Genomic DNA, 26,221 nt, shown 5'->3' with positions numbered 1-26,221 from the left:
CTGCCTGCGGCTGCTCCGAACCCGTGCGGGACACAGCAGAGGGCAGAGCGCGACTTCAGCGAGGGACAGTCATAGAGCACTTGTGGGAGCTGATCTGCAGCCGGGAGCGCGGCGATCCGCATCCCGCGGGGCTGTTTCCCGCTGCTCCCCGCCGCCTCGGCAGCGCAGGCGCGGCTCGCTCCGGCACCGCGCTCCGCGCTGCGAGGGCTCCTCCTCTCTGCCCGCCCTCGTCGCTCATTGGTAGAAAGGCGAGTGAGGGCGGGGCCTCCGCGCTAAAGCTCATCGCCCATTGGTTGAAAGAGAGGAAGTGGGTGTGCCCCGGTGCGCCCCCGGCCCGGCCCGCCTTTCCTCCGCCGCGCATCATTCGCTCCGCAGCGCTCCTGGGCGGGCGATCCCGGCCGCTCCCGCGCTCCCATTGGAGCCGGGCTTCAGTTCCGCCACGCTCTTCCCGGCTTCCGGCTCGCGGGGCGGGCGAGGGAGCCGGTCGGGACGCGGAGGAGGCCGGTGCCTCCTGTGCCTGTGGTCCCCGCGCCGTCCATCATGGGATGCTCGTGAGCCGCGGGTCTCTCTTCCCTGGGGGCGGCGGTGCCTGGTCCCGGGGCGGCCGCAGGTGGGTGCTTGGCGCTGGGCAGGTGGGGGGCGGGCACAGCGAGGCCGCGGGGCGAAGCCGCGCTCCGTCCCGGGCGAGTCTGGGCCAGGGGCCTCCGGCTGGGGGAGCCCCCAGCGAGGCGCAGCAAGCTGCCGGGAGAAGCCATGTCTAGGGCTGAGGGCAGGTCCTGCGTTTGGCCTCGGGAAAGAGCAGTCACGAGTCCTCGTGTCATGGGCTTCCTCATTTCGGTGACCGCGCACTGGAACAGATTACCCGTGGAGGCTGTGGAGTCTCCCTCACTGGAGATATTCCAGAACCGTCTGTACACAATCCTGTGCCATGTGCTCTAGGATGACCCTGTTTGAGCAGGGAAGTTGGACCAAGTGACCCACTTTGGTCCTTTCCAGCCTTACCCACTCCGTGATTTCTGCGTTCCTAACCTTCTTTTGGTGCCCCATGGCGAGCAGAGCCCGCTCAGCAGCTGTGAGCTGTCGCGGTGGACTCCGCGGGGCTCTGGGGAAATCACTAGGTTCACTCAAACGGGCTCTGTCTCCAGGTGCTTATTTAATGGAGGCCCTGCCTTCCATCAGCAACTGGCGCTTTACCAAAATCTGCCGCACAAGAAGCAGAGGGGGATCTGTTGCACTGCTTTGTTTGGCTGGTGCCATCATTGAGTGTTTGATTTGTGATTTTAGCATGAACCTGAAAGCCAAATCTTATAGATTATTATTGTTGTTGTTATTATTATTGCTATTATTATTGCTGTTATTATCTTCATTACTGCCTTGTTGATTGGATCTTACATAGGATGCCTCTCTTTCCTCCTTCCCTTCCCTAGTCGAAACTGGGAAGGAAAGGAAGAAAGAAACTGTTCCGTAAAGTTGTAGTTTAGCATTATTAATGTTTTTCAGATTTTCAGCTAAAGGAATACTGGGAAGATCATTATAAAGATTAAGGCACTTGAACGAACAGAGCCTGACTAATCACAGTGGCTCTTCCCTGTGATTCTCGTCTCTTGTAAAGAGAAGAGAGCTGTGAAGATGATTGATTAGAGGCTTCATAAATAATTTTCTGCTGACTGGCTTCTCAGTGCAACGCCATAACAAACAATGGATTATGCCTGAAATTCACTCCAGCGTTCAGTCTGCTGCACTCTACTCCGGCAGCTAATTAATGTGCTCAGCAGCAAAACTTTTTGTGGTCTCAAGGCAAATTCAGAAGAGAGCCCCAGATCAGCCCAGTGAATTGTCTTTGGCTGCGCAAGAGATTCAGATTTAGTGTCTTTTGTGACCTGTGAGTTGTTTCTAGATTTCAGCTTCTCCTTTTTGCAGTCAGGACTGAGGAAGTGGCTAATCATTGACTCCATGACCCTGAAGTTAGTTTGCAGGGGGCTGAAACTAATCCTTTGTGAAGTTAATCCTCTGTGTCCTCTGTGGCATGTGTCCAGGATGTCACCACCTTGCTATACCTCTGCCTTGCTGCTGGTCTTTGTGGCCCTGGCTGTAGCGGGGGCTGAGCAGTCAGAAGAGAGGAGCTGTGATGTGGTTGGTGATGAGAGCAGTGAGTCGCAGATGGAGAGAGCCCTGCTGAAGAAACTGGAGCCCTTGAGCCACATGAGGTACAGCACAACACCCTGCAGGCCTCGGGGCTGCGCAGTGGGCCAAGGGGAAGGGAGGATTTGGGTCAGACTGCAGAATGGCTTCCCCCTGTTAGTGTTGTTTCTGATGGGTTGCTGGGTCTGGAGTGCCCACTGCTCCGAGTGTTCTTTGTAATCCAATGGGCTGTCTCTTCTGTCCTCTCCCTGCTGCAGGTTTAACGTGACTGTGGAGAAGGGCAAAACAGAAAACTACGTCTACCATTTCAGGGTGTGCAGGGAGGTCAACAGCACCTCGCACGACTTCGGTGGCCTGGTGCAAACAGATAGACAGAATGGAAAGACCACGGTGATAGGAAGAATAAATGAAACCCAGGTCTTCAATGGAAGTACGATTCCACTCGATACTTGGCTTACTCAGTAGCTGCCTTTCGCCTCCTGATCTGGATTTGTAGCCTGTATTGTTTCTCTCCTGGCAGGTGACTGGATCATGCTGATTTATAAAGGAGGTGATTCATACGGCAGGCACTGCAGTGGTGAGAAGAGGCGAGCTGTGATAATGATTTCTTGCAAGCGGGGAGTTACAGCGGTGAGTGATACCTGGGGTGAGAGAGCATCAGGGGGCCACCAGACTAATGGTTGGTTGTGAGCAGAAGGGTTTTGGGGGAACAGTGAGCTGGCCTCCAGTGTCTGGTGCCCAGCTGCCCCAACAGTGATAAAACTGTCTCCTGGTGAAGTTCAGTGTGCATGGGCATGTTTTCACATGACTTCACTTTTTCCCAAATTGCAGAGTTCATTCAGCATTATTTCTGAAGAGCGGGAAAAGGAGCAGGAGTGTTTCTACCTCTTTGAAATGGACAGTAGTGTGGCTTGTCCAGCTGAGAATTCCCACCTCAGCGTTGGCTCCATTCTGCTGATCACGTGAGTCATTTGAAGAGCTGTTTGTGCCTGAGTCATAATCTCCAGTGCTATTTAGAAATGTAGCAAATGCTATAGTAAGACTAAATTACTGCAGTGTACCTTCCCACAGCCACCATTAGATGTTACTATGCCTCTGAGCTTTTTGGACAAAGGCTCTTGCTCAAGGCGTGATGCTGGGCTGGTCTGTTCCCAGTAAACACTTTCCTTCATAGCTTACAGACAAGTGCACTGAAGCATGAGAGATTTGACTTCCTAAAATTATTTGATGGCTCTTTGCCAGAGCTGGGAACTCAGACCAGGAGTCTTGACTCATTTTCTGTGTTTGTGCTTAGAGGCACTACTTCACATAATGCTGCTAAAAGATTTATAAAAGCAGACTGATAACTTGGAGACCTTTTATAGTCTGGTTTCTGTTTACAGCTCTGTTCTTGAGTGGTGCTATCTTGGAAAAGATTTTCTATAGGATTTCCTCAGCTTTGATTTTCCTTTTTTTTTTTAATTCTGCCTCTTAGGTTTGTGTCACTGATTGCAGTCTACATTATTGGTGGGTTCCTCTACCAGCGCCTCATTGTGGGAGCAAAGGGCATGGAGCAGATTCCTCACTTTGCCTTCTGGCAAGATCTGGGCAATTTGGTGGCAGTGAGTAAAAATTCTTACATATTCTCAGCCTGGCCCATGTTAGGAGAAAAAGGCATTGACTTTGTGTTTTGGGTAGACCTACAACCAGTGTAGAGTACTTTGAAGCAGAAGAAGAGGGCATCTGTTTCCTTTTTCTTGAGTATGCCATTTTTTAATCCTTGCTGAGACCAATTCCCTGCCTCTGTCCTGCAACTGCTCCATAACAAACTAGAACATGTGCTCCTCAGGAGTTCAAACTTTCCAGGTAGAAATGTTCACCTGGGGACTGTGAAATGCTTACTTCTGACTGTGAATTGTAGGCAGTGCTATTTATCCTTCATACTTGCCTTGGCCTGATGTTGCTGCATAACTGTCCAGAGCTTTTAAGACTGAGTAGGATGTTTTTTATCCCCAAGTTTTGGGGAGATGTTTAGGTAGCACAAGGATAGGCATAATCCCTTAGCAAAAGACAAATCACAGGAGCTGCTTTGGTTTGGATGCTGAGTCAATTGCAAACAGTCTGATGCTGGTGCTATGTCCTGTGCTCGTAGGATGGCTGTGACTTTGTGTGCCGATCCAAGCCTCGGAACGCGCCAGCTGCGTACCGTGGCGTGGGGGATGACCAGCTGGGAGAGGAGTCAGAAGAACGGGATGACCACTTGCTGCCCATGTGATAGGCTTTCCACACCAAGATCTTTTCTCCCCATCTCCCCAGTGCTTGTTTAGCCAGGTGCCTCCCAGCCAGTTCTCCTCTCACTTTGATTTTCTTTACACTGTTTGCTTCCGCTGTCTCCAGTGTGTCAAGTCCCATGGATGCCTCTGGATGAGAACAGCACTGGTTCCTAATGGCATGTCTTATAAATATAATGCTGGGTTGGGTTTTAAAAGTGCAGCAGAGCTCAGGGGAGAAGTGTTGACAGTTGAGCAGAAAACAGCAATATGAGTGTTCAGCACTGAGCAGGAATGGGAGATGAATCACTAAGAGGAAAAAAGGGGCTTGGATGGGTGCAGAAAGGGAAAAAGGCTACGGGTTAACAGCTGACACTGTAAAAGGGATATTCTGTGTCTTTTTAATTTTTTTCCTAGGGTTTACAGGATCTTTAAGACACTGAAATTATTTTTCTTTGAATGCATTTTCAGCTTTTCTAGCTTCTGCACTGTTACACAATTTCTGCCAGCATAACTGGCACAGAATGCTCTATGCTAGACTCTGGGGGTGAACAGGCATTAGCACCTCTGTAGTCTTTTGTTTCCCTAATGGCAGTGGTGTGAACTTCTCCACAGTTTCCTTCAACAGCTGTAAAGGGAAGCATGCCATCCTCTCAGACTGGAGACGGGCAATGCTGAAAAACCATAGGAGTTAAATGGAGTCAAAATATTGACTTCAGTCTAAGTATTGACTCAATCTTCTCAATCAGTGAGAAGCAAAAGGAAAAGATGTGCTGCTAAGGAAAAGGAACATTTGCTGAAAGTGACATTAAGACAAAATGAGACAGGTAGCTGCCACTTGAGTTCTGGCTCAGGCTTCCTGAGGTGACTGCCCACACACACCTCAGTCACTGTCAGCATTGTGATTTCATGCTCCCCAGAAGTTCCTTGTTTTGCAGAGGGTTTTCCTATGAAGCTGTCAGAATTTATTTTTATATCAAAGGAACCATGGAAGTCCTGGCTAAGAATGCTAACACACTGAGAACTACATAAGGGACTCTTATATGGTCAGCTTTCATAAATCACTGTCCTCTTAAGCATGGTGCATGCAGGCCAGGCTTAAGACACTTGCCCTGCACAGATGGTACTTAACATACTGCCACTGGCTGGGAGTGAGAAAGACCTTCTCTGTGGGCCCTGGTGAAAAGCAGGTACACTTGAGTTCTGGACTTAATGGGAACCTTCAGGAACTCCACACCTTGATTCTAAATTGCTTTTTATTTGAGAGGCTAGACTCTGAGCAATCCCATTCTACCCTACTGTGTGGACTGGCTGAGAACTGCCCCCAGTCTGGGGGACAGAGACTGTGAATAAGCAAGCCACCACTGTGCTAACAGCAGAGTACAGACAAGGTTGATGTATTTTTAAGACATTGAGAGAAAAGGGATGGCCCTGCTTTCTTTCTGGGTTTGGAGTGGGCAAGCAATTCCTGCTTTCTTTGACTTTTGTTACAGTCTCAATCTTTCTCATAACATGGGAAAAATAGGAAGTCAGTAAGTCCGTTACTGTTTTCATGGTGGTGTCTAAGGTAATTTTTGTACAAAACACAACTTTCAAAAATAAAGTGACCAAAAAAACCCGGTGAAGTGTTGTGCTGACGTAGTAAGTGCTTGCTTTTGTGCCAGAGCACCTTTTTTCTCACCCAAAAGTAAAGGGTCCTTAGTGTGTGGTACCTTGTGTCTGAACTCTTGCCAGTGATGAATGTGTTCTTGTTAGCTCATGGTTTTTGCTGCCGCCTTGTTTCACTCCTACAAGCGAAGGCTATCCACATCTTTCAAAACCGAAACTTTGGAGGCTCAGGTAGTGATGGATGGATGAATTATGCTCTGTATTTTTCTGCAGAAATAACTTAGTGATGAGGTTTGTACTTTCCAAACACTCAGGGGTTAAGAAGCAGCCAGACCTGCAAAGCCTGATCAAGCATTTTTTTATTAAGAACACTGAACATGAAATGAAGAAGTGAAGCCTTCCCATTTGACTGAAATAAAATCCAGTCCTCAGGAGTAGCTGGTAACAGCGTCAGGCTACCTGCCTGCCTACCCTGCCAAGGGTCAAACTAAGCAGGAGTTGTACCACACCCAGCCTGCTAAGGATAAAATGGTTTAAGGGCAGCCTTCCTCTGCTCACTGCTGATTCTAACCTTCCCCTCCCCTGTCCCCAGCTTACATCAGACCAAACCATGTAGCAGGGTGCAAGCAAGCATGGGCAGCTTCCTTTGGGCCTATTTACATTCACAAAGCCTCAGAAGTCTTCTCACATGAAAAAGGATGTCACAAAAGTGAGATTCAGCAGCACAGTTAAGACTAGGAAGCTACTGCCACATTTTATCCATCTACTAAGCACTTTCCTTCCTCTTTTTCTAACATGGGTCAATAAAGAGCCCATTTTAAAGATCTCTAATGTTTTCCTACCTATGCTATTAGGCTTTCTCCCATGCCACTACAGCTTTCCTGCAACAGTGCTTAACACAGAGCACAGTCTTATGTTTCACTCAAATATTCATGTGAAACTTCTGAAAACAGAAAAGCTGAGATACATGGTTCATAACACCATCTTGCTTTCAGGTATTTGGCTCTAGAGAGCACTTACTTCTTCACAGTTTGTGTAATGCCTTCAGGTGTTTTGCCTGTTTGAAGCAGAGGTGCTTGTGGAAGAGAATAACTGCCCAGGTTTTCACCTTTGGCAATTTGGCTACAAAACAGCAGAATACCATATTTGGTCCTTAAAAAAATAAAACAACCAAAGAACCCCTAAGCAAACCTGGAGGGCTGAGTAGGAGAAAATCAGCCTGTAACATAAACTCTACCCTTTAGGAATGAGAAGCCATATTAAAAGACTAGTATTCAGTTATTGTAGGGTGTGTGTTTGGTTTCTTGTAACTGAGAAATACTTGTTTTACAACACCAAAAAAAAAAAAAAAAAACCTAAACAAAAAAAAAATGCCTGAGGCAAGCAGTACAATCCTGTCAGCCTAAATTTTGTCCTGTAAGCTCTCCTGAGGATAACAAAGACAGACACGAAAAGGAAAGAATACAAACTGGTAAGAAAACACACAAAACAAAACCCCAGCCCATTTCACAAAGAGCCTTGGTGCTTCTGGAGACTGCTTTGGATCTGTAAATTATGCTCTAACAAAATGGGAAGACAAACCTCGTGCTGCAAGGTTCCCTAATGTAAAACAATCCCCTCCCCTTTGAGTTTCCCATCACTTTGTCATAAGTACTCAGGAAAAATCCTCTGACTGGTTCTGAGAGGAGCACCTGGAGTAAATAGCTGCCACAACACTTTAGCTTTACTGTCTCCTGTAGACATGCAGAGCGAAGACAAGACAGCTCCTATTGCCACAGGCCTTCAAGTTTGGTATGCATGCTGGAATGGCTATTAAACCCAGTTCATGAGCAGCCTAGGTATTTTTAAAAGTGGAAAAGCAGGAGCCCCTTTTGCTCAAATTCTTGTTTGTCACCTCTGTCAATTGCAATTTGTTAGTTCCCCTTCACAAAAGCCCCAAGCACAGGTGCTCCCAATGTGCATGTGGGGCCAGCTCTTCCTATGCCTCAAGTTCTGGCAATGATATTCAAAGCTAAGATCTACCAGACCTGCTGTGGCAGAAAGGGTTGAGGGCAGTTCCCTTTCAGAAGTCTTAAGACAGAAAGAGATCCCCTTAACATCTTAATGTGGTGTATACAGGGGAGGCATATTCAAAATCAGGAACAAGGAAAGTTGTTTAAAGGCCCCAGGTGGCAGTTTTCCTCAACCTTGTAGCACCATTAAGAGACCAAGAGATGGGCTTGTGCATGACAGTTTCAATCAGTTAAATTCCTTCTCATTCTTCTTGAATGCAAGACCACAGGGGACTGTCCCATTCTTTCCTGCCCCAGCAGGACACTCCAAAACTGGCAGCTGCCCTGAGGTCAGAGCAAAAGTGAGACTTCTGGCTTCAGAGTTCTTAGGTCTCCTTGAGGACATTGATCTTGGCACAGATCTTGAGAGCTGGTCCCAGCTTGATGTTCATGGCACTCATGAGATGTTCCTCCTTCAGAAGCAACAGGGCCTGACCATCAATTTCCTGTGACCGAAATTCCTCAGCAATTTCTTGACACCCTGTGAAGCAAACAAAAAAAAGTAGTGAGAAACACGTGCATTGGGCACTCCCCTCATTCCTCCTGCATCTCTGGCAGGTACAGAAAAGCAAGCTAGGAATCTAACCAACCCCTTTCCCTACTCTAGTCCACAGTCTCCTTGAGCACACAGGCTACTTGAGAAATAAATCTTGATAATCCATCTCTATGATCTACTCCAATTCAGAAACATGTTCAAAAGCAGTAGGCACCACTGAGACCATTTTCTTTCCAGAAAGAGAGCCCAATCTCCCCATGCTACTGGATCACAGGAATGCAGATGATCCTGACTTCACCTTGCAATGATGCAATGAACTCGCACACTTCCTCCACACTCCAACGACTAGGATTGCTGGACAGGAAGACTGGGTTGATGCCATGTAGATCTGGGGTAGGGGGGGCCATATTAGAGTTTGCCAGGTCTCTCTCTCCATGATTGGCCCTTACTGACAGGGGTCCTGGAGATGTAGGGGACAAAGCTTCATCATAGCTGGAGTTATCAGAGCCTCGACTCGAGTCTTCCTGGCCCTACAAGCCCACAGGAAAGAAAGAAAATAAAATAAAAAAGGGGTTTTGTAAGAAATTCACAATTACAAGCTGCAAAACAAGACATTTAGGAGCAGCAGAAGTTGTCCCAACAGTCTGGAATAACTGTCTCAGGCTGTTGGTCCAGGGGCAGCTGACACAAGAGCTCCCTCGCATCAGAACTGAGGCTCATTCAATTCATCTATAGCCCAATTCAAATCATTAATGTGGAAGATTGCTAATCAAATGGGAAAAGTGGATAGGTTTCTGCCAAGGCTGTCAGCTGGTCTCACTCACTGAGACCTTCAAGATGCACACGGGAGCGAAAACAGAGTGCACAGTACAAGTACAAATGTGAATACACTTCCTGCAGTCCATGAGGGATTAGAACAGCTCCCTGTGCCTTGTGTAACAAATGTGTCAGCATGCCCACGGCACATCCTGCACGACTGCATCCACTGTGACAAAGAGGTACAGCCAGAAGGAACAAACCCTACACAGACCTGCCTTGACAGGTGTGTGTCCTTACCCTGTGGCGCTTGCCCTGGATCTTTGTTCGAGCAATTTCGGAGCTGCTGCGCCGTGGTCCCCGTTGGCGCACACGGGCGTAGTTGGCTTCCTGGAATTCCTTCATCTTCTTTCTCTGCAGCCGGAACTGATGACTGCAGCTGACATTGTACCTCAAGTAAGCAGAAACAGAGCAGCAGTTAGAAAGCAGCAACTATCTAAACCTACTACTGCTCCTTGCTCTAGATGGGGATAAGACTCCTCTTTACCATCAAGTTCTGTTCCTCCTCCTTCTAAGACTTCCCCTTGGAAGGAACCAGTCCAGACTTCTGACACAAGCAATATTTGGACACCAGATTCTTGATCTAACATCTGAAGGGTCAATTAAGTCATTCCCCTAAGGGAAAAAAGACCCATAACAAGCACTCTGCTATCAACAGGAGGCAGCAATGACTAGTCTAACTTCTCTCCAGTTTTTTCCCCAATGCTCCCTTGTGTCTTTGTCTAGTACCAATGCATGAGACCACTACCAGTATGCATTTATTTAGTCAGTCAAATGTACATTTCTCTGAAGAGAGGTTCTTTATAGCCCCAGAATTTCCCCCTTCCCAGTTCATTTTCTGAGCAAGCCAGAAATCCTATTTATAGTCAGCATCACATCCACCTTTCCAGACCTAGAAGCATTTGCAAATCATTTAGAGTGGTAAAGGATCTCTGTGGCCAGTACATGCCACAGAGAGAGGATCAGATGTACTGAAAGGTGGTACACTACTTGGAGAAGGGGCACTGGATGACTGATGCTCATCCAGTTCCAGCAAACGTGTAGTCAGGGATAAGGAATATTACATCTTGCTGTTATTACCTTTTAGCACAGGTCATGGAACAAAACCTCTTGGAGCCACGGAACTGGCTTGCTGGGGCATACTTCCCACAATATTCACACTTCAACAAGTCTGCCTTCTTGTCAAGCTCTAGTGAGATACGGAGACACACACCAGTTGGTGATCTGAACTGAAGCACATCACACACCCATTGATTCCCCATTCCACTGCTCTTCTTCTGAGCAGTCAGAGCTGCTCAATTCCAAGCACTATGCCAAGCTTCCAAGCACTATTTTCTACTGAATCTAGTAAGTAGTTAGCTTGGGGAAGCAACTGGGAAAAAAGAAGCACAAGCTCAGCTAATTAGGACCCCAGCATATCGAACAGAGCAGTTCTTTTCTCCTGGTCAACTACTTCATGGAACAAACAAAAAATAGTGTATTCCTCACATCCTACAAGGCTGTGGCGGAAATCTCCATCACTCTGCTCTGTCCACATCCTTCACAGCCTACAGTCATTAAAGACAGGTACAGTTCAGAATCTCCTGCTTACTGCTGACACAGGATGTGTTAGATCATATTTACAACAAAAAAAGCATTGTCAGTCTTCTGGCACTCAAAAAAAGCAAGATCCTAGTTCCATAGATCAAGTCTTTAAAGAGCTGGCAGGAAGAGCTACAAGTCCATAATGCATTAAGCTGGTAATATAGAGCAGAGACTTTCAGTAACTCTAGCTAGTCCTCATGGTCTTGAAACTCACCCATGGAAGCACTATCCTCTCCCAGAGAATTGCTGGATATGTTTTCATGCTGACCAGAAGGAGCCTCTCCCTGCAGTGGTTTCTCAGATTCTTTCAGCAGCTGAGAACAACCCACCTGAATAAGGAGAGAATGAGTTGGACCCACCAGTAAAGGATTCCCTGTGTCCACCACCCTCTGCCAAGGTATGTGCAGCTCAGAATTTAACTAAGAAGAATTTCTCTGCCTAATAGGGAAGGAGAGATACTGAAAAAAGTCATTACTGCTTCCTGACTCACAGGCTTGGTTGTTCATTTAAAGATCCCCAAGCACTATCTACCTTGAATAATGTCCAATTCCATGTAACTCCATTTCCCCTTCTTTACTTCAACTTCACTTGTTCAAAATACATCTTTCCCTCACAGAGAGGAGAGCCTCCCTACAATTCCTGCATTAATTATTGTTTTAGTGACAACTGAGTAAGCAGTTGCTGCAACAGTTGTTTTACTCCTTCAAACCTCTTCTCTTTAATGACACCTCTTGATGCCTTGCTTCATTCATGACACCTCCCTCCCTTCCCTTCCTCTTTACTGTCTGTGTCTCAGGCTAAAAAAGCTGAATTGGAATATGGGGAAAGATATTCCTATGCAAAATGGAAGCCCACCACCCTCCCAAGAAAGTGCTACACCTCCTTCCCCCACAACAAAAAAATCCCTACTGGAAAGGGCTCTGCTCCCTCCTGGATGACAAAGCCTTCAATGATGTGTGTGAGGATCTGGGGTTTGACGATGGCTTGAGGAGGTTTGGAGTCTCCCATCTGACGAGACACTAATGCCAGGTTTGGGGTGGAAGCAGAGGTGGGGGTGGCCGAGACTCCTTCACTTGATGTGGCATTTGGGGTTGCAATGGCAGCAGTATCAGAATTATCTGGAAAGTTAACAGCACAGGAGTGAGCTAACTTTGCTCTACCAACTTCAGATCATTAGCACGCACAGGCAAAGCTCTCCTTTGTACCTCACCTCCAAGGCCACTCTTCTCCTCCATGTTTTTGGGGCTGTCTGTTACGGGAGAGGACCTGGCAGGCAGGAGTGCGGTGACACTGGCTGGCTCCTCCTTCTCCTCCTCTGACTCTGCCTTGCGCTTTACTGCCAAGGTCTGAGATTTGCCCTGTAAGAATAAAGAGGAACATGTAAGCAGATAGAAAAGCTCCAAAGCAAAGAACAAGCCAGATCAAAACAAAACAAAACAAAACAAAAAAAGAAAAAAAAAAAAGCATCCTGCTCCATCACACTTGATTTCCAGCCTCTAGCTCCCTCAGTACATACCTCTACTTGGGAGCATTTGCTAGCAAGGAACAAAGCTTGAGGAGACTCACTACCATGCCAGACTAGGACCTAATGTCCCAAGTCATGCTGATACACTGGTATAAGACCAAGACACTGTGTGAACCTCAAAGGATTATTGCATGAAGAAATGGAATGACATTCACTTAGCAGTTTCCAAACAGGTTTTTTGGATAAATCAGATCGGTTTCAATGAAGAGTCGAAAGAGTAGGGGACACACATTCACCAGGAGCAGAACTGACTCCCTGCTCTAAAATCAAGACAAATCCTGCAACACCTTCCTGAAGAAGCAGACAAGAGATTAGAAAGAGTCTCAGCAAATGGCTAAGGAGGTGCTCAAGGCAAGGTTGGATGGAGCAACCTAGTCTACTGAAAGGTGTTGGAATTATATGATCTTTAAGATTCTTTTTAACTCAAATTATTTATGATTCCATGATCCGAGCTGGCTAAGTGCTGTTGTCTCAGGGATTTAGGTGGGCCCTAGCTGGACAATTCACAACAGCGTGGACCTAGAGGCCTAGGTCAGTGGCTGGTACTACACACCAAGGGATCTGTAACCCAGAAATATCCATCCACACTGGAACAGTTAATGAAAACCTACAGCCTGTGGGAAAGTCTCACACTGGAGAAGGACTTTATGAAGGACTGTATCCTTTGTGAAGGACTGTATTCCATGGGAAGGATACCCCCATGCTAAAGCAAGGGAAAAGCATGAGGGAGAGACAAAACCTTATGAGCTGACCACAGATCCCATTTCTTGTCCTCCTGAACCATTCAGGGAGAGAAGGTAGAAGAGTCAGGAGTGAAGCTGATCCTGTGAAGAAGGGGGAGGTGTTTTTTGCATTTGTTCTTATTTCCAATTATCCTACACTAAATTGGCAGTAAAATAAATAGTTTCCACAAACTGATTTTGTTTTACCCATGATGGTCATTGGAAAGTGATCTCCACATCCTTATCTCAATCCACAAGCTTTTCACTGTATTTTTCTCCCCCTGTCATGTTGTGAAGGGAGAGTGATGGAGCAACAACTTGGTGGTCATCCAGCAGGCAACCAAGGTCAACCAAACCCCATTGTTAAATGGGATACTCAATATGTGATGTGGACACCCACCCCATCTGGGGCAGGCTCTGAGTCTCACCTATTAACTTCATGCAAGCCTTTGAATGATAATGTGGAAGAGAAACACTTGTAGTCAGTAACCCCAGGGGTTGGATTGGAATTAGTGTTTTTGAGGGTAAAAAAGTCTCCACATCCCTTTCCCCAAACCCCTTACCCATCCCATCCCACTGACCTGGGCCTGGACTGCGCTTGGTGTCCTAGGAATGAACAAAGAGAATCCATATGCTATTCTCCTTCTCAATGGTATCACTTACTGGCAACTGGACAGACTGCATGTAGAATGCTGCTGGCATCTGAGCCACAACTGGAGAGGAAGCTGGGCTCTTCACCATGTGGGCTGTGCCTTGAACTTGTGCCAAATTCACCCCAGTGGTGAGAGGGGGAGCTTCCTGTGAGGATGCCGGAGCTGAAGATGATGATGGGGAAGCAGCATGAGTTTGGGAAACAGGCTGGACTACAGCTGGCATTCCCCGGGATGTCGGCACTGCTGCAGCAATCTGAGCCAAGCCCAGTGCCTGGGCTTGGCCTGCGCTCTGCTGCCGAGTGCCCACTACCTGCACTGGGATGTGTGGTGGAGGCTGCTGTGCTGCTGACATTTTGGCAGGCCCAAGCTGAGGGGGTTTGATGGGGGTGACCAGAGATTTTGACTGGATAGGAACAGGTGACTTGGTGGCTGCCTGGCACGGACTGTCCTGCTGGAGCTGTAAATGCTGTGGCTGGGACTGCAACATAGGTTGCACCACAAGGGTCTGTGCCTGCTGCTGGTTTTGAGAGGGAGCCTGCTGCTGCGGAGGCTGGGCTTGCTGCTGTTGCTGCTGTTGAGCCAGTTGGAGATGGGTGGCTGTGTGAAGGAGCTGGGACTGGCGGTGCTGGAACTGCTGCTGGTGATGAATGGCTATCTGCTGCTGGATCACCACCTGCTTCTGCAGATGGATCTGCTGCTGCTGTTGGATCAGCGAGTGTGGCTGGATCTGTGTATATGTTGCTATACAAAAACAGAGCAGGAAGAAACAGAGCACAAAAGTTAGCAACAATGCAGCTGGGAACAACAAAAAAAAAATAGTGCACCATCCACTGCACTGGTTTGAGGCATTAGATTCCAAAATGACTGACAGCTTACTTGCAGAGGACATGAGGGATTAAATCAACTTCCTGTGCTAATAGAAAGGGATAACCCCTCGAAACAATTCTCTGGGAGGACAGAAGTTGGGAGATGTGTTGGAAAACCTTTTATCACCAGGCTTCCAAATGTCATTCTTGTGAAGGCCCAATAATTTTGAAGAGAAAAAAACAGATGAGTTTTTACCTGAGCTGATGAGCGTCTGGCTGGGTGCTGGTGTAGCGGTCCTGGTGAGGTTCATGCCCACTGTTTGCTGTCCACCACTGTCTGTGTCACCCTTCTTTGCAGCTGCATTCTCCGTCTCTGTCTGGCTCCCCTGGCTGACAGTCACAGCCTGGGCAGCCGCCACCGGTAACGGCTGAACCACCCCGGTGCCTTTCCTCTGGCAACTGCCAGCGGCACCTGCTGAGGAGCCCTGGCTCAGTCCCATTGAGGGCTGGCTCCCACCACTGGCCACCACACCCCCGGAGACACCATTGCTGCCTGCTGCTCCCTGGCTCAGGTTGAGGGACTGGCCTGCCCCGCTGGAGGAGGCCTGGGCCACTGCCATGGTCTGGCCCGTGCTGGTGGCCTGCGGTAGGCCCGAAGCCTGGGAGCTTCCTGGCAGGGCTGTCTTCTGAGCAGAGCCTTGGAGCTGGGCGTTAGTGGCAGAGGTCTGCTGGCTCCTCACAGCCAAGTTCTGCACCTAGAGACACACACACCAAACAGAATCCATGCGCTTTATACACGGCACTTGCCAGGAGTGTGACAGAGCAGACATAAGCAACACACTCTGCTGGGATGCAGGCTGAGATGATGCCTCGGGTCTCATGTGAGGAGCTGCTAACACTGCTGGGCAGAGCTCAGCACAGCCCTCCCCAGGAAGCACATTGTCCTGAACTCTCTCCTGCCCAATCTCTGATGGAAATTAAAGATCTCGTGGCACTTTGTGAACAGGATCTGGGGACACAATCTTTCTCCAAGGCGTGGGACAGACTTCAGACCTGCCTGCCATACCCTGGCATTGGTAGGACCCAGCTCAGCAAGGCTCTAGAAGCACTGAGTTACCCCTTTAAAGACCAGTCATTAATTTTCAATTTTTGTGCCACCTGCCTGCCCCAGGCCCACAGATCTACTTGTGGCCCACACCCTTTCCAACTTCACTCTGGATTTTTGTGTCATCCTCTGTATTTACTTCCGCTCCAAATGCCACGTTATCGCCAAAATTTGATCACAGATGACTTTTCTTCAAAAAAATTGCTTCAGACAATTATTTGGCATCTTTACAACAATGAACCAACTGGATGAAGGAATACTACCTCTGGCAAAGACTCTTAATTGCAGTGTGACTGAAAACTGTACATAGAACTCAAGAGTTCTTTTCATACAAGAACAACCAAGAAACTGTGAAGATGGGATTGATCTAGCCTGTGCTCACCTCAGAAATTTTAACAAGAAATTAATTTCACCTCTGGAGGCAGAAAACAAACATGAAAACATGGTAGCAAAATCTCCTGCCTGCACAAGGACAAGGGTTGGGGATAAAATAGCTCTGATCTGTTATACAGGGACAGCTTGAGACAAAGACCAGAGTGTGGTGTGGCAGAAGCAGGGGAAAGGGTCACTGACCTGGTCTGTGTCTGCGTGGACCCCAGGAGACTGAGTGGGTGGTACCTCCTGCTGGACAGCAGCCACAGCCCCATTGGGCATCAGGATGAGCTGGGAGGCGAGAGGCACATTGCGGCCCAAGGTCCGGTTCACCTGCAACAGGTTCCCCAGCTGCGGCTGTTGAGGATCAGGTGATGGGGAATGAAAGGAACAGAGGTACAAGAGAGAAAGGAAGACAAAAAAAAACACAGGCAAACAGATCATAAAGGAACATTAGGCTACAATGTCACACACTGCAAAACCACCAACCCTCCCTGCACTATAACACTGAACATAATCCTCCAAAGCAGGAAACTGCGAACAGTTTCCTTATGGAAACAAGCACTCTTCTATCTAACATAGGCCTGGGCTAACTCCCACAGACTGCCCAAGGCTGTGTATCTAGAACTGGATGAACAACTGTGATAAAAAACATACATCCAAGATTAGTGCTGCTTGAAAAGAAGGGATTACAATCTGTATCTGAAGTCAACTGGAAAACAGAAAATATTTTGCAATAAAACATTGCAAATAAAACCCAAACCTCAGACTTGACTCCATGGAGAAGCCTAATGCTTTCTACCTAGCAGCACTGCAAAGCAATTAAAAGGATGACATTTGTTCACATTGATTTATTTGTCTAGGCTTACTTGAATTCTGACTTACATCCCTGATCTCAGCAAGCAGTAGAAGAGTAATTTACCATGCATCTGCTCCAGCATTGAACCAGAAGAGTAGCTTTATTTCTGTGAGCTACATTCAAGTCTAGGACATGTATTTCACATTTACACTCTAGTGAGAAATGCTATGGAACCTTTAACATCTATGCAGAGCAGAGACACACAGAGCTGTTAACATTCTTGAAGGCTGAGCCCAAAATCAAACTTGTGGTTTCAGGGAGGAGACCTTCCCCATGCAATTTTAAAATATACTGCAACATCCTTAAAGCTAGGTTAGTCTGCAGGTGTTGGTAATCCCAAGCAGTGAAACTCTGCAGTGGCTGCTAAGTGGGGCTCATGGTCAGGACACGATTTGATGCACATCTCTTACCCGAAGGTACATCTGTGCCTGTGACTGGTTGAGAGGCGGTGAGGTGGTGTTCCCGAGGAGCACAGACTGCGTCAGCGTTGTGGCACTCGGGGAGCTCACGCTCTGGGACCGACTGATCAGCTGAGCAGCTGAGGTGGTGGCAAGGTTGATCTTAGGAGAGAAAAAAGCTTCAAATCACATATGAAGAGATGGAGGCCAAGAAATAAGTACAAATACACTTAGTGGGGTACAGTCAGAACAGACATTTTACATTTTTTTCCTGTATCCCACAGGGGACCAAGAAGAAGAAAGTTCTTGTCTTAGAGGGCTTGTCCTACAGGCTACACAATCTATATTAGCCAGAGCCCTGGATACTGACCTCATTTGTATGCTGAGCTTGAGAATCACTGTTAGCATGCAACTGCAATAAGAGATCCAAAAAAATACATCATTTTCTCCAGCCTCCCAAGTAAAGGTAAAAAACCCACAAAACCTTCTCTACCAATTCATCTACTCTCTGAGCAAATCCAAGCTCCTCAACACTCACTACAAAACCAAACATCCTCTCATTCAACAAACTCCTGTCTGCCTAAGACAAAAGCTGCTCACAACTCCTTCTTACAGCTCCTGATCCTTTTCTAATCCATGACAATGTATCCCCAAAGCCTCAGCAAACAGAGATCCATGTCTACCTTTCCACCTATGAGGCCTCTCCCACCCAAAAACCTTATCTGGTTTCCTCAAGTACCACCAATAATGAGAGCACCCCAAATCCTCAAAGCTGTCTGCATCTTGTTGATTCCCAGGATTCTTAGAAGCTGTGTGCATCCTAAAACACAAGGAGGAGACAGAACAAAGTGGGGAGGGGGAGGGAGGCTTTGATATGTATGTGAGGTAGCAGTTTTACTTACAGAAGCCTGGGTGGTGGTGGTCTGTTGTGAGGTGCTAGTGTTGGGGGAGCTGGCCTGTCTACTGGCTGCAATTGTAGCCTGCAGAAGAGATTGGCAGAAGAATGAGTGCCTGAACAAATTTTTCAATCCAGCCCAATTTTTTGGCTCTGTCAGAACACCTAGCCCCTTACCCTCGGAGTAAATGACCTCCAGTCCTTCCACCCATGGGTACATGCACTACTCTTGCCCAGCTTATCATACTACACACTGCAACCCAACCCTCAGCCCGATGCTGGAATCCACTGTTAACACCCAGGCATTCCCCACAATATTAGCAATTTGTTGGGTTAATTAGGCAGTTTAGCAGCAATGCAATGATAGCACTCCAAGTAACAAAATTCAGATTAGAGAGCATATGGTTTGTGGAAGAACATAAATATTGATAGAATTATTTCTCCCTCTCTGATGCCAGGGGAATTCCCCTGCATGAGTTTAGTTCGTTTTGTAACTAAGATTTGTGCAAAACTGATGAGAAGATTCTGTTTCTTCTATACTACAAGACCGCAGTCAGGGATTTTGAGAACAACGACATGCTGGACTAACTGCCAAGGAGTACAGCTACCGAGGCATTGTTACACAAACAGAATGTATTCATGTCACACATAATCCATTTTGAACTGATAAGTCTAGTAGGTGAGCAAAGTTGATAAAGAAAAAAAGTCACTCAACAATTATACATCATAAAATACATTGATTTATATTGATCTGTATATGTCTCAATTAGAGACAGCTTCCTGGCTGGACAGGTTTACCCTCCTGCTGGCAAAGAAAACATGGCTACGAAGTTCCAAGACAGACATTTCAGAGGATGCTGCCTGAAATTTCATGCAAACACAAATGTTTATTCTCAGAGAAGCAACAACCCACTGTTCCTTTTAATGCAGTTTTTAAGTACTACTGCATTCAGTGCTGATTTAACCACACATCTTTTATTTAAAGAAGGTGTAGGGGGTACTAATAGGCCTCTCAAGTGCAAGTTCCTTGATGGTGATGCCCAATTTTATCTTCTGCTCTGTACCCAAAAACCCAAATTAATCTTTGCTTCAGGCTTCCAGTTGACTGGCTGTTTGTATTAACTCTAAGCATTGTCTCATCAGGGATCAGGATGACTTGGTGCACAAGACACTGTATAAAAACAGAACCTCTGGATCTTCCCCAGAGAATGATCCAACTTCTCTCCTTCTGCCTCTTGGCAACTCACCTGCTGGACAGCAGCCAGGCTGTGAAGTTGGGCACTATTGAACTGCTGCTGGAGCATAAACTGATGGAAGTACTGGGCTGCATTGGGCTGTCTCTGGAGTGCCTGCAGGGCCTAGATAAAGAAGAAAACTCAATTGTCAAAAATTGCATGCCGTTGAAATGTGATTGAAGAGAGCAATGATGAAATAAGTAAGCCATGAGAACATCCCTAGAGCACATGAAAAAGCAGGCACCAGATTAGCACATCCAAATCCATAATACAATTACAAATTTGATGACACACTGAATCACAGGTGTATTCCAGGACAGTGGGAATCACACTTGCAAGACTTTAATAAACTTCAGGAAGCTGGGGATGTGCATGCTCACACAGGCAGACAAGTGTTCCTGTGTAGTATGTGCATGGAAGGCATAGAGGAACTGGGATGGCAAACTGATTTGCTCTAGAACAGCAGGCTAAAACCAATCTATTGGATCACAGTACAGATTATATCTAGGAAGCTGGACACTGAAGGGGTAACCTATAAAACACGAAGCCTCAGACTACAAGAACTAAACATCAGGCCTAACATAAGAATTTCTAAATCTGAAAGGATGACAGTCCTCTAAGCATGGTCCCACCTTGACACACAACAATGCAGAGGAACACAAAAGGGCTCACCACCACCTTCCAGTGATGGCCTGCCATCCCAAAGCACACCCATGTCTCACCTGTACTGCCTGTCGCTCATAGAGAGACATCTGCGAGATCTGAGGTCGGGTGCTTCCTCCAGAACTGGAGCTCCCGCTGGTGGAGTTGGAGTTCTGCTCACTTTCAGTCTCCATGGCGACAGGATCCCACGAGCTCAGGCTGAGATGGACTCCAGATCTACATTGAAAGAACTGGAAACTAAGTCAGGCTGCAAAATGAACCAAACTGTACTTCACTACATTACACAGCTTTTGTACTAGAATATCTCAATATCAGTCTCCCTGCACAGCTTTGCTACACCGCAAGGACCGGGGAAGCTGAGATTCTAAAATCACCCAGAAATCTTACTCACAGTTTAAATCTTTTATTACCACCATCAGAAATGTAATGTGCATATTCTTTTATTGCCATGCTATAGTTGCAAGCTACAGTATCCTGAACTCTTAAAAACATAGTGAAGTGAAGAAGCAGCTGCAGCTCATTAAAACAATTCTGGTTACAGACCTGACCACCTCTCCTTTCAATAGAAACTAATAAACTGAGGCAAATTGCACTGTGCTTCCATCCTCCAATGCAGTTTGGCAATTTCTGATCCTCTCTGCCTCCAGTCCCTCAGCTCCAATGCCCTACTGATACCAACTCAGTCCCTCTTTCTCCCAGCTTAGCCCACAGCCCTCGACTCTTTCTTCTTCTGATCACACAAACTTTCCAGCTACTTGTTGCTCCCAACAGATCTTAACTTGAATACTATATTAGAAGCTGGTATCTGTGGTGGCAAGTTACTTTCAGGAGGAACAAAGTCAGAAAGAGAATGGATGAAGTGTTCACTGGCAACGCTTGTGAGAAAAAGCTGCTGAAGAGGTCATGCAGAACCAGGGAGATCTTCCAGCAGCAGAAAGATGAGTTGCAGTGAATTGCAGGACTGAAAAAGGACTGAAGAAGGCTTTCATCAGCTAAGAGGAAGAGAAGTGAGACTGAAGAGAGTGCTTAGCAGAAGAGTAGCACATTGAGATGATCAGGGAGTTTCCTGCAGCAAGAAACATGAGCTACACAGGGAGTAGCAGCAGGAGGGGCTAGAATCAGAAAAGGGAGAAAAAGTGATAATACAACAGAATTCCACTAGAAAAAAAGAAATTCAACCTGACTTTTTAGAAGGTTAAAAATTCATGCAAGATTTAAAAAAAAAATATTTCTGGTAAGTCTTATTATCACCGAGACAGCCTATTTGTTTCCAAAGTACCAGCTGGTTCCTCTGTAGTGTATCTGAGACCTCTAAATGAGACCCATGTAAATGAGCTTCCAGGAGCCAGAGCACCAACACAGCCCCTTCATCTACCCCTTTTTAAATCCAGAGATTCTGAACTTCACAACCTTCACCAAACATTTTCCTGGTGTATAAGCAAACAGACCTGTGCAGCAGAAAAGGAGGTGCAACAATACTCTCAGCCAGACAACTTTTTAAACTCTGAAATGGTGCTAAGGGCAGCAGATGACTTTAAAGTAGGACAACAGCATTAACTGCAGAGGAAGGGTGGCTAAATCTGGGAACTGCTGCTTCAAACCTGCTCCTAAAAACCTGGAAAATTCTTTAACCAGCAAGCAGAGTGCTGCTGCTCCAGTCTGGTCTTCCAAATACCTCTTCACCTCTGCCCAGGCATCTCCCTGCTGATGCAAAACTGGCTTCCTGCACTGCTTCAGCAGTGGCCACCTTCTCCTCAACTGAGACACACCTCCTCCTAACTGGCCACTGCTGTCTTCAGGCACAACCCTATTTCAGCTAGAAACCGCTTGTCAATAAACCTACCTAGAATATAAAAGCTCTTGGAGAAGCAACTGCCTTAAAGATCTTCCCCAGAGAGGAAAAATTAAATGAAGCCTGAAAGTAAACACTGAGATGGGAGAGAATACAGACTTTTTGAAAGAATGAAACTGTGGTGGATAAATAAAGTACTTTGAGAGGGGTTAAAATGCACATGAAGCTACACACATTGCACCAAGTTCTCCAGCAGCTCAGATGCTATTAGGAGACAATTTATGTTCCCTTGCCCACCTCAACTTCCCAATGCAGACCCTCCTCCTTCAACCCGCTTCTGGTGCTCATTAGATCAACTTGGTGGCTGCAGAAAAGGTACCCTAAACCCCTATTTTCTGCCAGAGCACTGAGATGAATTACCTTACTTGTGATGCCACAAGTGCCCACGAGAGAGGAAAGGATGTAACTGATGTTCACCTTAGCTACAGCAAATACCCTTGCCCTCAACATCTTCACCAGGAGAAGCCAGGCTTCTGCCTTGGTATTCTGCTCCACCAATCTGTGTTTCCTCAGTAAGCAGCACCACCAATTCCTAAGATTTCCAGCATTTTTGAGAGCTCCATATTGATCTAGAACTTATTAAAACAAGGTCCTAGCATAAACAGAATCTTACTGAAACACCTCTGGCATGAGGCATAGAAAAATGTTGGTCTCTCTGCAGGCAGAAGGCTTTTTGGAGACGTGGACAGAGAAGCATACACTCGCTTTGGAGAAGGGCTGTAAGAATTTTAAGTCAATTACAGAAAGGAGAATTATCCAGCAAAACTCTTTCCAAACACAAAAGTGAAAAGGCACAGCATTTCCCAAGCAAGTTCATCTAAGGATGCATCTCCATGTTAGTGTAATCCGATCCAAACACAGGCCATTTCCACACAAAATAGGAGAATTACACACTCTCCCCTCCTCCAACTGCATCCCCAAGCACTTTCCTCTCACAAAAATCTAGTGATCACTGGGCTATCACATCACTTGACTCAGCTAGCTGCTCCGTGAGATGGATAACCTGCTAAAAATTATTAAACCATGGATTTTCCATACAAATGAACAAAAAAAAAAAGAAAACCAACACACACTTAACAACGTGGCCATTACTGGAAATTAACCTTTGAACAATAGCTAGAACTGCACCCCTAAAAGGCAGACACAGAAGGATACAAAAGCTTTTTAGCACCATGGCAGGAATGACCACACAGCAAAAAGGACGGGAAGGAGAAGGGAGAAAACTGGCTCAGGCAGCAGTACAAGCATGAGAGCATGGGCCACTCCAGAGCCTAACCCACACTTGCTGATCTCAGCACACACCGAGAACACCACAGGTGGCCCATCTAAAAGTTCCTGACCTTTCTCAAGCACAAGGGCAGACAAAAGTCAAGCCAAACAATTCTCTAATCACTAAGCACTAGTTAGAAGGTTGAAAAGTTTTACTTGCTCACCCTATCCATTCCCCTGGGACATGACTGCTGCCTGCACGACATTTTCTAACTTTCCTTAGTGGTTTTGTCACTTCATCATTGAGAAACTAAGTTAGGAAACACGTAAGATTTACGCCACACGTTTGGAGGAGCAAAATTAGCACCCAGTACTACAGCATATTCGCTGCTGCTACTATGTTTCTACAACAGTTTCCAAGCCACACAAGCAGAGGCGTAGAACTGCCGGGACAAGATGACTCCTCTGGGATGCTCTGGAAGCAGCAGTGCGTACGACGCTCTAGCACTGCAGGACTTTCGCACCACCTGGTCCCCACCCCTCGGTGCCCAGCCCGCCTTTCCCCGCCAAGCGCCTCGCCCGGCCGGCGGCGGGAGAGAGGGAGGGAAGGAAGGATGGAAGGAGAGGAGGATGGAAGGGGACAGCGCGGCGGCAGCCACCCAGGCCGCCGGCAACTCCGGCGGCAAAGTTCATCCGACACGGCGTGCGGGCGCCCGTGCCGTGCCCGCAGCCCCGCCGCGGCGGGAGGCGGGATGCGCCGCAGGATGCCCGAAGCCGGGCGGCGGCTGCCCGGGGGAGGGAGCGGGGCTGCGCGGGGGAGCTGCTCGGGGCCGGGCCGGGCAGACAATGGCTGCTCCGCCGCCGCTGTCAACTTCCATCCCGCGCCGACCCCGGGGAACTCTCCCCGCCGCGGTCGTCCGCGCCCCGGGCCCGCCTCACCTGCAGCCGCCGCGGTCCTGCTCCGCTCCGCTCCGCCGCCCCCGCCCGCCCGCGGGACCCGCGCTGCCGCCGCCGCACCGGAGCCCCCGCACCGCCGCCGCTGCCGCGCCCGACACGCCCCCCGCGCGCGGGCAGCCGGGCCCGGCCGAGCGGGCGGGGCGGGGCGGCAGCTCCGGTGTCGGGGCGGGCGGGGCCGGGGGCGGGACCTGGCGGCGGCTCCGGCGGGGCCGTGGTCTGGCGGGGCGGCCCCGAAGGGGCGGGACCCGTGCCCGCTCCGCCCGCCCCTCTCCCCGTATGCCTCTTTTTTAATCCCTTTTTTCTTTTTCTTATTTTGATGGTTTTGTTGGTTTTTCCTTTTTTTTTTCTTTTTTTTTTCTTTTTTTTTTTTTAATCTCGGCCTTTGGGGCTCCCCCGGCGCTCCGTCACTTCCTCCCTCGAGGCGCTTCCGGGCACGTGGTGCCTTCCCTGGGCGCCGCTTGCCCGTTGCCCGGGTGACGGGAGCGGAGCCCGGCGGGACGCGGTCCGGCGGCGGCGGGAACGGCGGGACCAGCGCCCGGCCCTGCCCCGAGCCCGCGGCTGCTTGCTGTGCCTGCGGGGCTGGCACCGAGGCATCACGGTGCTGATGAGAGTCACAGCCCGGGTGCTCGGCGGGCGCACAGCACTCTTCGCCAGCCTGAGCGGGTGTCCCCTCTGCTGTCCCCTCTGCTGGGTCTCGCTTTACCGTCCGTCCTTCTGGAGACTGATAATCTTGTTAAATGTTAGTCGTTTCACAGAATGAATTCGGTTGGAAAAGACCTCTGAGATCATCGAGTCCAACCTGTGACCGAACACCACCATGGCAATAGACCATAGAACTGAGTGCCACATCCAGTCTTTCCTTAAACACCTCCAGGGATAGTGACTCCACCACCTCTCTGGGCAGTCCGTTCCAATGTCTAATCATGCTTTCTATGAAGAAATTCCTCCTGTTGTCCAGCCTACACCTCCCCTGGCACAGGAGCTAAAGACTATGTCCTCTCGTCCTGTTGCTAGTTGCCTGGGAGAAGAATGTAGGTTGTAAACTGTTTGTGTTGGTACTTGCAACAAGCTTTGATGAACAAACAGGACACAGCAGGTTTTCTGCCTTCTACATGTGTACACATGTAGAGGTGCACAGTGGAAACCTGCATGAACAGGATAAAAAAAACCACAGTGCCAGAGCTCACTGGCAGCTTTTAGAAGAGGAGCTGCGCTGTGCAGGCACTTGCACCTTGCTTCTCTTGATTACTCTCAAAGAGCATCAGTTTGTTGCCTGTCAGTTGCCTGGTCTAGGGTATGAGTGGTTGATTATGGCAAACGCATGAATTTTTAACTGTAATGTTGTCATCTTTAGATGGTAAGTGGAGAGGAAGTATGTATGCATGCATTGACAGGACAAGGGGCCATGGCTCCAAAATGAAGAGCATGTTTAGATTAATTATTAGGAATAAATTCTTTCCTCTGAGGGTGGTGAGGCACTGGCACAGGTTGCCCAGAGAAGCTGTGTATGCCCCATCCCTGGAAGTGTTCGAGTCCAGGTTGGATGGGACTTTGATCAACCCAGTCTAGTGGATGGTGTCTCTGCCCATGTCCTCTTGGTTTGGAACTAGATGATCTTTAGTTGTCCCTTGCAACCCAAAGCATTCTATTATTTTATGACCAACATATTTGTTTCTAGGAAAATAAATGCCCATCAGGTCAGACCAGTGGCTCATCTTGGTGAGGGCTGGTGAGATTCCTTTCAGAACGCCATCACGTGCACCAAGGACAAGTGGGATGTAGCAAAAGACAAACAGGAATAAGTCATGCTCTATCTACAAGGTGCAGAAGCTCAAGCACCACTGAGGCTATAAGCACCATAAATACTCTTGCAAATGGCATCTTTTAGCTTTATGTTGCAAGAAAGTTGCACCTGGCTCTGTAATGACAGTGCTGGGCTATCAGTTCACAGGAAAAAAAAAAATCCCATTATGAATTATTGTCAATTCCCATTGACTTAGAATCACAGAATGATATTTGCTGCT

The 26,221-nt window shown here is 47.8% G+C and overlaps 2 protein-coding genes across 3 annotated transcripts; one reads left to right on the top strand and one right to left on the bottom strand.

Moving 5' to 3' along the window:
- Positions 1 to 360: 360 nt before the first annotated feature.
- M6PR (mannose-6-phosphate receptor, cation dependent) lies at positions 361 to 6,016 on the top strand. The gene is made up of 7 exons (XM_053934593.1): positions 361 to 610; positions 2,037 to 2,207; positions 2,400 to 2,572; positions 2,663 to 2,772; positions 2,974 to 3,104; positions 3,617 to 3,743; positions 4,274 to 6,016. The coding sequence occupies exons 1-7, from the start codon at positions 546 to 548 to the stop codon at positions 4,394 to 4,396; spliced, it is 900 nt and encodes a 299-aa protein (XP_053790568.1). The 5' UTR covers positions 361 to 545; the 3' UTR covers positions 4,397 to 6,016.
- Positions 6,017 to 6,341: 325 nt separating this feature from the next.
- Positions 6,342 to 24,261, bottom strand: PHC1 (polyhomeotic homolog 1). Of its 2 annotated transcripts, XM_053934591.1 has the most exons (16): positions 24,180 to 24,261; positions 20,239 to 20,395; positions 19,529 to 19,639; positions 18,289 to 18,366; positions 17,757 to 17,798; positions 17,399 to 17,548; positions 16,331 to 16,486; positions 14,909 to 15,407; positions 13,857 to 14,587; positions 12,157 to 12,304; positions 11,856 to 12,064; positions 11,161 to 11,275; positions 10,443 to 10,551; positions 9,603 to 9,753; positions 8,845 to 9,076; positions 6,342 to 8,531 (listed from the first exon to the last, which is right to left on the bottom strand). In XM_053934591.1, exons 2-16 carry the CDS (start codon positions 20,350 to 20,352, stop codon positions 8,377 to 8,379), a joined length of 3,000 nt encoding a protein of 999 aa, XP_053790566.1. In that variant the 5' UTR covers positions 20,353 to 20,395; positions 24,180 to 24,261; the 3' UTR covers positions 6,342 to 8,376. The 2 variants fall into 2 exon arrangements, with proteins under 2 accessions (XP_053790566.1, XP_053790567.1); XM_053934592.1 differs by lacking the exon at positions 17,757 to 17,798.
- Positions 24,262 to 26,221: the final 1,960 nt, after the last annotated feature.

This window comes from Vidua chalybeata, chromosome 2 (genome assembly GCF_026979565.1).
Source record: "Vidua chalybeata isolate OUT-0048 chromosome 2, bVidCha1 merged haplotype, whole genome shotgun sequence".
NCBI lineage: Eukaryota > Metazoa > Chordata > Aves > Passeriformes > Viduidae > Vidua > Vidua chalybeata.
Note: the sequence above shows the minus strand (reverse complement) of the source record. Positions and strands in the feature narration are given on the sequence as shown.

Bases quoted from the DNA above. Each gene is read 5' to 3' on its own strand.
- M6PR (XM_053934593.1), top strand. From the start codon at position 546: ATGCTCGTGAGCCGCGGGTCTCTCTTCCCTGGGGGCGGCGGTGCCTGG. The intron at 2,773-2,973 runs GTGAGTGATACC...CCCAAATTGCAG, and splicing joins GCAAGCGGGGAGTTACAGCG to AGTTCATTCAGCATTATTTC. The intron at 3,744-4,273 runs GTGAGTAAAAAT...CTGTGCTCGTAG, and splicing joins ATCTGGGCAATTTGGTGGCA to GATGGCTGTGACTTTGTGTG.
- PHC1 (XM_053934591.1), bottom strand. From the start codon at position 20,352: ATGGAGACTGAAAGTGAGCAGAACTCCAACTCCACCAGCGGGAGCTCC. The intron at 18,367-19,528 runs GTGAGTTGCCAA...TCTCTTCTGCAG, and splicing joins GCCTGGCTGCTGTCCAGCAG to GCTACAATTGCAGCCAGTAG. The intron at 17,799-18,288 runs GTAAGTAAAACT...CTCTTATTGCAG, and splicing joins CCACCACCACCCAGGCTTCT to TTGCATGCTAACAGTGATTC.